Source organism: Gossypium hirsutum, chromosome A05, assembly GCF_007990345.1.
Source record: "Gossypium hirsutum isolate 1008001.06 chromosome A05, Gossypium_hirsutum_v2.1, whole genome shotgun sequence".
Taxonomy (NCBI): domain Eukaryota; kingdom Viridiplantae; phylum Streptophyta; class Magnoliopsida; order Malvales; family Malvaceae; genus Gossypium; species Gossypium hirsutum.
The window spans coordinates 4801225-4814224 of NC_053428.1; the positions used below are offsets into that span (position 1 = coordinate 4801225).

At 32.7% G+C, this 13000-nt stretch overlaps 2 protein-coding genes and 1 pseudogene across 2 annotated transcripts; 2 read left to right on the forward strand and 1 right to left on the reverse strand.

The window, feature by feature from the left end:
- The first annotated feature begins 257 nt into the window (after window positions 1–257).
- On the forward strand, window positions 258–3504 carry LOC121229240 (carotenoid 9,10(9',10')-cleavage dioxygenase). The gene is made up of 12 exons (XM_041112934.1): window positions 258–454; window positions 529–669; window positions 762–864; window positions 1187–1446; window positions 1530–1709; window positions 1780–1858; window positions 1945–2026; window positions 2109–2171; window positions 2269–2407; window positions 2492–2813; window positions 2923–3125; window positions 3223–3504. The coding sequence occupies exons 1-12, from the start codon at window positions 305–307 to the stop codon at window positions 3343–3345; spliced, it is 1845 nt and encodes a 614-aa protein (XP_040968868.1). The 5' UTR covers window positions 258–304; the 3' UTR covers window positions 3346–3504.
- Window positions 3505–6945: 3441 nt separating this feature from the next.
- On the forward strand, window positions 6946–9989 carry LOC107906957 (carotenoid 9,10(9',10')-cleavage dioxygenase-like; annotated as a pseudogene).
- An 88-nt stretch (window positions 9990–10077) lies between these two features.
- On the reverse strand, window positions 10078–13000 carry LOC121203121 (VAN3-binding protein). Its single transcript, XM_041112939.1, has 9 exons — window positions 12350–13000; window positions 11991–12262; window positions 11799–11867; window positions 11632–11700; window positions 11162–11534; window positions 10808–10951; window positions 10664–10713; window positions 10501–10558; window positions 10078–10403 (listed from the first exon to the last, which is right to left on the reverse strand). Exons 1-9 carry the CDS (start codon window positions 12477–12479, stop codon window positions 10201–10203), a joined length of 1368 nt encoding a protein of 455 aa, XP_040968873.1. The 5' UTR covers window positions 12480–13000; the 3' UTR covers window positions 10078–10200.

Here is a 13000-nt window from a genome sequence, read left to right on the forward strand (position 1 = left end):
ATGTGGATAAGTAATTGGATAAGACCCATATTCTCCTTTTTTATTGTTAGTGTCTCTTAGAGAAAACTTTTCTCTCAATCAATCTTTACGCTGACAATAACTTGATTCCTAAGTAACTTTAATTATAAAAAAAAATTCTTCCTAAGTTGGTACAGCTTGTTATTATTAGTATTATTATTTTGTTTTGTTTGACGCATTAATCTTTTTGAGATGTCTGAATCATATGAAGCTGAAGTGCATGTTCGCCATCTATATATATCTACTCAAACAAGAAAGTATAAAAAAAAATCTGAGAAATATTTAAATGTGTTTTCCAGAAGAGAAAGAAATAAAGATGGCATGTTATTACTATGTTCCATTTCAAGGGCATTGCTCCTTTCGAAATCCCACTCTCTCTTTCTCACTTAACTTTAATTTCATCAACACAACTCACCATCTTGCCTCTTCTTTCAAGGTTAGCAGCTCTCTTTCTTACTGACGAGAAAGTAATATATAGATTATGTGACATTTCTGGTGACTGATATACAGCCATTTTTGAGAGAATTGGAACAACATGTTTTTAGAGTTGATGTCCTGAAAGCTGCAGTGAAGAACACTTCTGTTAAGTTGCTTGATGCATTTGTAGATTCTGCTTTCCAGTTTGTTGATTATCCTTTGAACCCATCTCAGGTATATATAAATATGTATGTATATATAGACATATAATTGTATATATGGAAGCTTTGAATGTTTAACTACGTTTGGAAATGTAAACTGGACAGACAAACGCTGCTCCAGTTGATGAAATAAAAGAAGCTGCAGTTATCACCAACATCCATGGCGATATTCCATCTGAATTTCCTCAAGGAATCTACATAAGAAATGGTTGGTTTGACATAGCACAGCATGAGCTTTTTTTTATCATATATATCATGTGTTACCAATGGTTGGTTATGATATAAATTTCCCTTTGTTTTGGTGTTCTGCTATTGTTCATGTAGTTTAAGATTATTCTGTTTGCAATAGTTGAATGATATTATGGAGGAGGTGTATTTTGCTGAAAACAAAAAGTCAAACGTAAGGTTTCGGTGCTTGAGACGTCACATGGAATGGGAAATGTCTTACATTTACATATATATTGTCATCAGCAAGAGGAAAATCATTAAAAGCTGAGCGGTGGATGTTAACATATAATTTATATTTGCAGGACCAAATCCTTTGTTTGGGGGATTGAAGTCAACCAAATCTGTATTTGGGGAGTCAGGTCCTATATGGGTTGAAGGTGAAGGAATGCTTCACGCTTTGTATTTCAGTAAAGACATTAATGGGAATTGGACTGTTGTTTACAATAACAGACATGTTGAAACTGATACATTCAAGCTCGAAAAACTTCGAAACAAACCCTCTTTTCTTCCGGCCATCCAAGGGGACCCTCTTGCTGTTTTCACTTCTTTCTTGCTCAATTTGGTTGGTTTGCTTATCCGAACTCCTGATATACTGACAGTGAACATCTCATTAAAGTTCTTAAAACTTTTAATGGCATTGCCCAGGTGAGATTTGGAAAACCATTAAAAAATATAAGTAATACCAACGTTTTCGAGCATTCGGGGAAGTTGTATTCCATTGCAGAAAATAACTTGCCTCAAGAGATTGACGTCTTAACACTAGAGGCTTTAGGTGACTGGGATGTTAATGGAGCATGGAACCGATCATTTACTGCTCATCCTAAGGTAATTCAAATATGTTATTATTAATAAAGATTTTACTCGATAGTAATTAACTTCATTTTATATATGACAGAGAGTTCCAGGTACTGGGGAGCTGGTTACTATGGGAATTGCAGCAACTAAACCTTTTGTTGAAGTGGGAGTAATTTCAGGTTAATTCTACTCCATAGAGAACAAATGAAGGGGTTGGAACCTACTGATTTTGTCAATTCTGAAGCTTGTAATTTTAATTTTTCAGCTGATGGGAAGGAATTAGTTCACAAACTGGATCTTAAACTCGATAGATGCCCACTTTGCCATGAGGTTGGAGTTACAAAGAGGTAAACTTAGTGTTTTTGTGTGTTTGAAAACTACCAGCTGCAGGATCAAAATGATTATTGTCCATGGAGTTTTTGTTTGCAGATATATTGTCTTCATGGATTGCCCACTAACTGTTGATGTAAATAGAATTATTCATGGTGGCAAGTGAGTTAATGTTCTTCATTTTTATTTTAATTAATCAGAAATTTTTTTTTTTTGGGGGGAGGGGTTTAACAAGAACATTTCTTTTACTTATTCATAGGTTAATAAAATATGAAAGTGAAGGAAATGCAAGAATTGGTATAATGCCTTGCTATGGAGATGCTGGTTCAATCCACTGGTTTAAAGTGAAACCTAATTGCACTTTTCACATTTTCAATTGCTTTGAGGATGGTGATGAGGTAACTTAATTGGTTATGCTATATGTTGTAGGATTCACCTGTATTTGAAATTTGAGAGAGCTTTATATGTGTATATATGTATAGGTCGTTGTATGGGGGTGTAGAGCTCTTGCATCAGCCATACCAGGACCTGATCCGGGTTCAAAAGAATTTGCGTGGTTTCCAACAAAATCTAAGCCTGCCCCTGGTAAACCATTTGAAGATGCCATTTCAGAAGACCAGTTATTGTTTCATCGACCGTATGAATGGAGATTGAACGTGCGCACCGGAGATGTGAAGGAGAGAAACGTGATAGGGGCTAATAATTTGCCCATGGAATTTCCCATAATCAATGGAGCTTTTACAGGTTTGAAAAACAAATATGGTTACACCCAAGTATGTCACTGCGACTCAATCTCTTCCACAGGTGGTACAAAAAATATATATGCTCCCATAAATTCAGCTTCTTGTCATATTTTAAAGATCACAAGTCACAACATGGTGTTTGTTTGTTTTTTTTCATCTGGTTATTTCAGGCATGGGAAGATTTGGTGGCCTTGCCAAGCTCTTCTTTGAAGAGCAAAATACTGAAGAAGGATCAATCAAAGTAGAATATCACATGTTTGAGAGGAACACGTACTGTAGTGGAGCTGCCTTTGTCCGTAAGGAAGGAGGTGCTGAAGAAGATGATGGTTGGATTATCACGTTTGTTCATCACGAAGACACTAATATATGTCAAGTAAGTCAAACAAGTGCTTTGATAATTCAGAATAACAGGGGTTTCATCTGATTTGTATTTTGCTTGCATAATTTCCTTGGATTAATAAACACTACAGGCTTATATAATCGACACCAAGAACTTCCTCAATGAGCCAGTTGCTAAAATTACACTCCCATGCAGAGTCCCGGATGGTTTTCATGGAGCTTTTATGCCAAACCAACTGCTAAACAAAATCTGATGAAAATCCCGTATACCTTTCTATCTATCTATTCAAGTGGTATTTTGGTTGTACTGATTTGTTGACCAGTTTGTCATAATATTAATTATCAAGTAGACAACACATTAATCATAAATATTAGGGCAAGCGTGAGAGAGACCAGATCAACCTCTTTCTTCATTTTGAGTTTTCATTTTCCAATTCATGTGGTTGTTAAGTACACTCTTCCATTTGAGGCATTGATTTTTGTGGTCTGTCATTAAGAATCTCAGGGCTTCATGGTGTGCAATATAAGGAATAAGGGTAAGACTATACGCAAATTAATAAAAATTTCCACTTTAGGAAAAAACAAAGTCCAACATGATCTTTTTCTTCATTGTACCAAATAAACATATAATGATATTTTAACAACCCAATAAATTTCAATTAAGAGAAGTTAAATTTACTTGTTTTTGAAATCTTTTGATTTTGCATCTAAGCTCTGCTTTATTAAATATATATGATTAGAATAAATTTATTTATTAATTTAAAATAATTTTAAGATATCTAACATTTGCAAATAAAATGGTTAAAAATAAAATTCATGTAAATATGAATGCTTGATTTTTTACTTTTCATGATATTATAATGATCGTAAAAATCCACATATATATATCACAAATTTTTTTTTAGGAAGGGTCGAAATTAAATAGTAATTTTTATAATAGTGAAAATGTAATTTCACCATTTCAATAGCCTATATCTTTATAATTTTTAAAGTATTAAATCAATTTTTTTTGGGGTTCAAAGTGTAATTTTAGCTTTATTAATTTAAAATTTTAAAAATTTTAAAGAACCTAAACGAAAAATTTTCTATTTTAGAGGATCGAGACCTTTGCCAGCCCCTAATTTTACTCCTGATAGTAACTTTAATACACGAAGTAAAAATCATATTCACTACAAAAAAATATAATAACCTTGATACACAAAATAAAAATCCATGACAAAATCATAAATAAACACAAAGTGAAAATTATAAAAACTATGAAAAAATCATAAAAACCATTGAATGTAAACATTTTAGTAGGTTATTTTCAAACCAATATCTACTTTTTTTGTCTAGATTATTATTTCAATATAATATATATATAATTAATTTATAAATTTTCACTCATGAATTTCTTCAAACAAAGAAATTATAAAGAACTGATGAAATAAAAAATAATAATATTTATTTAAATAGTAAGCATGAGCTATGAAAATCTTCTTTAATTAATACGGGATTTATGACATTTCCCTAAAAAATAAAATGATTTTTTTAAATTTTTGATTACCACTTAAATACAACTATTTCCTGAAATAAATTCAATTATATAATTGTAAAGAAACTATATATTGAAAATGAGCCCACATCTTATATGAATAAATATATTACATATAAATATGTATGTAGTGGAACTTATAATGTATTTTAAATATTTAATAATTAATTAAAATTAGTAAAATTATTAAATATAGACATATCATTTTATATATTATTTAAATATTTTGATTAATTAATATACAATTATATAAGTTTATTTAATATTTTTAATACAATACTTAGAACTATTTGTAATCTCTTCTAAACTTGTAAATAAAAAGATAAAATATTTCAATCAACTTCATTTATTATTAAATGAATAAAAAATATTGAAGCCCTTTAAATTAAAATAATTAAAAACTAAAATAATAAATAATCAAAAAACTTCTAATTTTAGAAAAAATGTTAAAATTTGATAACGATACGTGATATGTTAAAATGAGAAAATAATGTATGGGCATTGTTGGTAAAGAAACACCCCATTGGTCTTGGGACTTGAGAGAGTATGAGCTATGTGGGATTTGTTACGCTTCCCTTTATTTTTAAAGAAATAAAATGATTTTTATTGAAATTTATTAGTATCACATAATTACAACTAATTTCTAAAATAAATTTAATTATATAATTTTAAAGAAATTATACATTTTCTGTTTGTTAAAAATGATGTTTTGAAATTATATTCGTAAAGATAATGAAAATTTTGAAAAATACGATTTTTTTATAGAAATTACATAAAAAATTGTCACTTGTCATCATTACATACTTTATTAATTTTTTGTCTTAAATACATATATATTTTGATATGCTAGGCTATCATTTTAAATAAAATAATAATAAAGAAGAATTAGTCAAGTTTTAATTTAAATTAAAAATCATGTTAAAAGGATTTTAATATTATTTTTAAAAAAATCTTAATATTTTTTCAATTTAATAATTAAAAATAAATAATTATTTGCATTAATTTTAGATGTTGTATTAAATATATATGCATATATATATGACATGCAAGGCTATCATTTTAGATAAAATAATAATAAGTTTTAATTTAAAATAAAAATGATGTTAAAAAGGGTTTTAATATATAGTTTTTAAAATCTTATGAATTTGATAATTAAAAATAAAGCATTATTTGCATTAGATTCATACATTATTTTATATATTTATATAGTTTTACATTCATTATTATTAATTCTTTTATTGGATTTTGACGACGCCTAACAAAATATCATGGGATGGCAATAGAGAGATGTGGGGTAAATGTTGTTAGATCCACCACCACTCAGTAATTGACATAATTTGCTCCACTACTCGCTCCGTTCTAATATGGACATATAATCTTAAAAATCATTATTACTTTCATGGATGTTGAATAAACCTAACTTTGTTTTATCCCGCTTTTTTCAATTTAATTTTAAAGTCAAGTAAATATTTAAACATAATTCTTTGTAAAAATATTTAGACATAAAATATATTTTTTTATAATATATTATTACAAATTTATCTTTTTAATAAATTTAGTATACAAAAATAAAAATATAATTTTATAAAGTGAAGTAGGGTGTGGGACAAGTAATTATAATACCCGTTTTATACCTCGTTCAAAAAGAAATCCATCTCACCCCGTTCTGTATTCGCTTTTCAGAAAAAGAAAATCTATACCGCTTAAAACCTATGGATTTGAAATCCAAGGGATAGTTTGGGTTTTGCATGAACGAAGGCTGCTGCAATTAGGCGATGAATCTTTCTATTTTTGATTTTTCATCTTATTTCAGTACTTATCATGTTGAATTCATTGAATTCAATACGGATAAATCGATATGGGAATTCAAGAGTCAAAACCGATGTCTCCTGTTGGTGTTTGTGAGAGAAGTAGATCCGATTTTCTCAAGAAAGTGCAGAGAAAATCCATGAAAGAAGAAATACAAAGAAAATGAAGTTCAAACTTTCTCCGAATCAATCAAACAATCTTTAATCTTTCTTTACACTGTATTTACAAATAGAGAAAAACTCGTACATAACTAAAATCAATTATTAACTAATTTCTCACATTTTGTAGCCAAATAACTAATATATGACTCGATTTTAGAATTAAATTTTGATTAAAAAACAAGAACTATAACTTATTTAACATCCTCTCAAGTTGGGGCGACTTGCTATTATTATTCTTATTTTGTTTTGCTCGACACATTAATGTTTTTGAGCTATCTATATGTATACTTTCTCGAATTCAATAAATGAAATATTTAAAGGTGTTTCCCAAGAGAGAAGGAAATAAAGATATGTCATGCTATTACTATGTCCCATTTCAAGGTCATGCTCCTTTCGAAAGCCCACTCTTTCATTCTCAAACAACTTTAATCTCATCAACAACTCACCGTCTTGTCTCTTCTTTCAAGGTAAGCAACTCTCTCTTACTGATGAGAATGTAATAATGTGAGAGAGACAACGATTATGTGACATATCTCGTGACTGACATACAGCCATTTTTGAGAGAATTGGAACAACATGTTTTTAGAGTTGATGTACTGAAAGCTGCAGTGAAGAACACTTCTGCTAAGCTGCTTGATGCATTTGTAGATTCTACTTTCGAGTTTGTTGACTACCCATTGGACCCATCTCAGGTATATATATAGAATTGCATTTAAGGAATGGAAGCTTTGAATGTTTAACTACGTTTGAAAATGTAAACTGGACAAACAAACGCTGCTACAGTTGATGAAATAAAAGAAGCTGCAGTTATCACCAACATCCATGGCAATATCCCATCTGCATTTCCTCAAGGAGTCTATATAAGAAATGGTTGGTTATGATACCGCACAGCTTGAGCTTTTATTATTTTTGTCATATATATATGAAGACTATATGTTATCAATGGTCGGTTATATATGATATAAAATTTCCCATCAAAGGTAAGGAGGGTGTTATAAATTTCCCTTTCTTTCGGTGTTTTGCTGTTGTTTAAGATTTTCTGTTTGCATTGGTGAATATATGATATAATTTTATATTTTTTAATATTGGTTATGATTTTGAGGTTATTCCAAAGTAACTTACTTGATCTGCAAAAGGAAAATCATTAAAAGCTGAGCGGTCAATGGTGACATATAATTTATATTTGCAGGACCAAATCCTATGTTCGGGGGATTAAAGTCAACCAAATCTATATTTGGGGAGTCAAGTCCTCTGTGGATTGAAGGTGAAGGACTGCTCCACGCTTTGTATTTCAGTAAAAACATTAATGGGAACTGGACTGTTGTTTACAATAACAGACATGTCGAAACTGACACATTCAAGCTCGAAAAACTTCGAAACAAACCCTCTTTTCTTCCGGTCATCCAAGGGGATCCTCTTGCTGTTTGCACTTCTTTCTTGCTCAATTTGGTTGGTTTGCAATTGCTTATCCAAACTCCTAATTATATATATATAATTTTTAGGTTTGATATATTGACAGTGAACGTCTCATTAATGCAGGTGAGATTTGGAAAACCATTAAAAAATACAAGTAATACCAACGTTTTCGAGCATTTGGGGAAGTTGTATTCCATTACAGAAAATGACTTGCCTCAGGAGATTGACATCTTAACACTAGAAGCTTTAGGCGATTGGGATGTCAATGGAGCATGGAACCGACCATTTACTGCCCATCCGAAGGTAATTCAAATATGTTATTATTGATAAAGATTTTACTCAATAGCAATTAACTTCATTTTATATATGACACAGTTCCAGGTACTGGGGAAGCTGGTTACTATGGGAATTGCAGCAACTAAACCTTTTGTTGAAGTGGGAGTAATTTCAGGTTAATACTACTGCATAGAGAGCAAATTCGGGGGTTGGAACCTACTGATTATGTCAATTCTGAAGCTTGTGATTTTAATTTTTCAGCTGATGGGAAGGAATTATTCACAAGTTGGACCTTAAACTCGATAGATGCCCACTTTGCCATGAGATTGGAGTTACAAATAGGTAAAGTTAGTGTTCTTGCATGTGTGGTAAGTTGGAAAAATCAGCAGCTACATAATCAAAATAATTTACTTACCTGGGGTTTTGTTTTGCAGATATATTGTCTTCATGGATTGCCCACTAACTGTTGTTGTAAACAGATTTATTCGTGGTGGCCAGTGAGTTATAGTCTTCATTTTTCTTTTACTTAATCAGAACATTTGTTTTTTGAGTTAACAAGAAATGTTTATTTAGGTTAATAAAATATGAAAGTGAAGGAAATGCAAGAATTGGTATAATGCCTCGCCATGGAGATGCTGATTCAATTCAGTGGTTTAAAGTGAAACCAAATTGCACTTTCCACATAATCAATTGCTTTGAGGATGGTGATGAGGTAATAATCAGTTAAATTATCTACAACATGACTCATGTACCATGAATTTTGAGAGAACTATATATATATAGATAGATATCTGTTCTGAATAGGTTGGTGTATGGGGGTGTAGAGCTCTTGCATCAGTCATACCAGGACCTGATCAGGGTTCAAAAAAATTAGAGTGGTTTCCAACAAAATTTAAGCCTGGCCCTGGTAAACCAATTGAAGATGCCATTTAGAAGACCACTTAATTGTTTCCTCGTCCCTATGAATGGAGACTAAGCGTGCAAACCGGGGATGTGAAGGAGAGAAACCTGACAGGGCCTAATCATTTCCCCATGGAATTTCCCATGATCAATGGAGCTTTTACAGGTTTGAAAAACAAATGTGGTTAGACCCAAGTAGGTCACTGCGACTCAAGCCCTGCCTCAGGTAGTAGAAAAAAATTAGCCCCCATCATTTTGTCATATGTTAAAGATAACATGATGTCTTTTTCATCTGGTTATTTCAGGCATGGGGAGATTTGGAGGCCTTGCCAAGGTCTACTTTGAAGAGGAAAATAATGAAGAAGTATCAATTAAAGTAGAATATCACATGTTTGAGAAGTAACACGTACTGTAGTGGAGCTGCCTTTGTCCCTAAAAAAGGAGGTGTTGAAGAAGATGATGGTTGGATTATCACGTTTGTTCATCACGAAGACACTAGTATATCTGAAGTAAGTCAGACAAGTTCTTTTGGTTTTTGATGATTCAGAATAAGAGGGGTTAATCTGACATGTATTTTGCTTGAATTCCTTGGACAATATACAGGCTTATATAATTGACAGCAAGAACTTCCTCAACGAGCCAGTTACTAAAATTACACTCCCATTCAGAGTCCCGTATGGTTTTCACGGGGCATTTATGCCAATCCAACTGCAGAACACTGATTCCTCAAATCTGATGAAACTTCCATAGCTTTCGAAGTATCTGTTCGATCAGAAACTCAACTGTTGGATTCAACTTGTTTCTTCAATTTGTCATAATATAATTGATTCTTAGTTGTTATTGAGAAAACTTGAAACCAATTTAAAAGGCTCAAACATGGAACATTCCAATGACCTCCCTCAGCTTAGTATTTGGGGAATAATCATATATATATATATAGATGCAATTTCAACATGATTACTTTACAGAAATGAAAATCGAGCATTTTTCCATTAAACCGAACCTAGTTTCTCTCAGAAATATGCAATTGTATTACAACAATTCAACATATGTTGAATCCCATCCGTCCACATCTGTTTGTCACCTTTACTCCTGCACTCGAATTCTATTATTCTCTCTGCAGTGTTAATCCCAAAATAAGCTCTCTTCTCTGCATTGTCTTTTTTCTCCCTTCTTGGCCATGCCGGGATGCCATCATGAACTCCAAAGATCACACCTGGAAACCACAGTGCAAACTCCATTAACACAACAGGGGTTAAATTAGTAAGAAAGTTTATTTATTTCAAGTATGAGCCAATCAGGCTTAAGCTTACACTTCTTCTTTTTAGTGTATGTGCCTCCCATATGCTTACTTTTCAGTTTAACCACCACCTGTTTTCATTAAAATGATTATGATCTTTCTCAGATAACAAGCTCAAAAGCATGCACTTGGAATATGTAGCTAAACAGGTGAGTTTTTTTACAAGGATTTTATACCTGCCAGTTAGAGTTTATGTAGAAAGAAACTTGCTTCCAATGTAAAGCTCCTGTAATCAACATAAATATGGTGATGAGATGTAATATTTCATAACTGAATGATGAAGATTGAAGATTCAATTAATAAGGCTCGGGAAAATGTACCTTTTCTCGTGCGCTTGAGTAGTTCACCCCCAGTTGCAGCAAAGTTCAATGCTGTTGTGATGTTCAATCCATTACCGTCTTCACCCAAAGCTAAAGCCCCAGCCTTTTGCAGCCTTGCCCTTAAGGCAGCAGCTCCTCGCAAGGCTGCATTTATGCAAAACTGTTAACCATATGTCCTTGAAATCTATCTACAAATTCATTGCATTATCATGTTTCAGCTATGTTCCTATTAGCTATTGGTTTCCAATTTATGCTTGCAGCCATGGCAAATTAACAGTAAAGTGCAGAAGGTGAATAGAAATATGTGAATTTTCTAGCTGGATGAATGAAATTACGTGGAGCAATTTAAACAACCTGTAGCTGCTCCAGCTGTTAGGGTCATTATATCTCCATTAGTTCTTGCATTAATTGCAGAGTTGACTACTGTTAAGATTTGGTCATGATCAGCTCCCATGTCCTCAGCAATCTCAATGCAGTGAGAAGCTACAAGAGCTGCCGCAGATGCCATAGCAGTCGGTACTTTAGACAATGTCTTAAGACCTGTAGTTTCCGTTTCCGGTAACATTGCGTTAGAGGCAGCAAGTGCTGCAACAGCAGCCGCAACACCGGCCACTGATACAGCTGCATGAAGTTGTGCATTATGGGCTCTAATCTCTTGCTTCTTCCTATCTTTCTGATCCTTCAACCATTTCCCCATTGTTCGCCCTCTTTCAATGCTCTTGTATATCTTCAAATTGGTGATAAAGCCAATAATAGAGTAAGTATATATGTGATGATACTGTTAGGTAGATTGAATATTATGACGAGGTTGAACAAGGAGATACCCCATTTTTAAGCAATTGTTGATTAGAAAGAAACTCTGGGTTCAGTGTCTGATGAAGCAAAAATAGTTCCTACACATTAGAAAAGGGGTAAATATCTTTTATATGAACTTATAACAAACACTGCAGATAACATCCACCATTGAAAGACCTGATGTTAAAGAGGATACCTTCAGATCTTCACTTTCCCTTGGGGAAATTATTGGAGGGCTATCGTCACAAGGCTGCTGCTGAATTAGCTGTACAAAACAAACAAACAAACAAACATGAATATTTTATACTATAATTGTCGCTTTCTTCACTTGGAAGCAGCCAAAACCTATATATTTTATCAAAACTTTGGATTCTTTTTTTCTTCTTACGCATTGTCTTGAATCATGCGTTTCAATATTTCCAACAGAAGAAGCAGATGACGACTTAATGTCAGCATCAACGCCATTGGAAGCAGCTATATTATTCTTGGCAAGAGCTTTGGAGAGTTCCATGGCTGACAAACTCCATGATCTGGCAAGAAACTCCATTGGTTCTGTAGGAGTTTCTGGAAGAGGACAAGACAATTGTAACCACCTTGGGGGACCATTCTCATCTATGTTTTCCAGCTTCTTTGATGAGCTTCTTACACTGCATGAGCTCACTTAGACCAAAACCACCATGCAAATTAACAAAGTTAGAACTCTTATTTAGTTTTTTTTTTTCATGAAACATAGGTAAAAATCCTTACTTTTAAACTTGTCCACTGCTTCACCTTCACTGAAGCTAAGACTTGGATTCCAACAAATACAGCAAGAACAAGCCAAGGAAGATAAAGAAACACTTTGACATTTATCATGGGAACTGAATCTAAAATGCATGATTTTTTTTATTGGGAAAAATAAAAGTGGAAGGGGATATATTCTATTGTACTGGAATCAGGAAAGGCTCCCCCCATTAAAGGCAATTCATCTTTGTCCTCAGCTTCCTGTTTTTCAGCTTTACATATATTTTATAAAGAGATCAATGGAATTAAAGAAGAAATATATTTTTTTCTATTGAGCGGCGTTGGCATAAGTCATTATTACCTGGGTTCTCTTTTGTCACCATTATCAGTGGCTAAAGCTAATGCCAAGGGCCCTCTCTCGCACGCCCATTGTATATCTTTAGGATTATAACCCAACACTGCCCAGGAACATATTTCTAGAAATTACAGAGTAGAGGCCAAACGTTTGATTTGTCATCAAAATGGAAAAGCAAATGATGCACTCAAACTTTACGGGCTCAACTATGCAGTAACCACATTATTTCTTGTACACGTACTGATAAAGTTTTTTTTTTTTTTGGTACTAAAAGCTGTTAAGGAACAATGTATTGTATCTCACTAATATTTTCTTTTTAC

Excerpts from the sequence above, each read along its gene's own strand:
- LOC121203121 (XM_041112939.1), bottom strand. The coding sequence starts at position 12,479 with ATGCATTTTAGATTCAGTTCCCATGATAAATGTCAAAGTGTTTCTTTA. Across the intron at positions 11,701-11,798 it reads GGGAAAGTGAAGATCTGAAG|GAACTATTTTTGCTTCATCA; the intron begins GTATCCTCTTTA and ends TCTAATGTGTAG. Across the intron at positions 10,559-10,663 it reads ACATAAACTCTAACTGGCAG|GTGGTGGTTAAACTGAAAAG; the intron begins GTATAAAATCCT and ends TAATGAAAACAG.
- LOC121229240 (XM_041112934.1), top strand. The coding sequence starts at position 305 with ATGTGTTTTCCAGAAGAGAAAGAAATAAAGATGGCATGTTATTACTAT. Across the intron at positions 2,408-2,491 it reads GCTTTGAGGATGGTGATGAG|GTCGTTGTATGGGGGTGTAG; the intron begins GTAACTTAATTG and ends ATATATGTATAG. Across the intron at positions 3,126-3,222 it reads AAGACACTAATATATGTCAA|GCTTATATAATCGACACCAA; the intron begins GTAAGTCAAACA and ends TAAACACTACAG.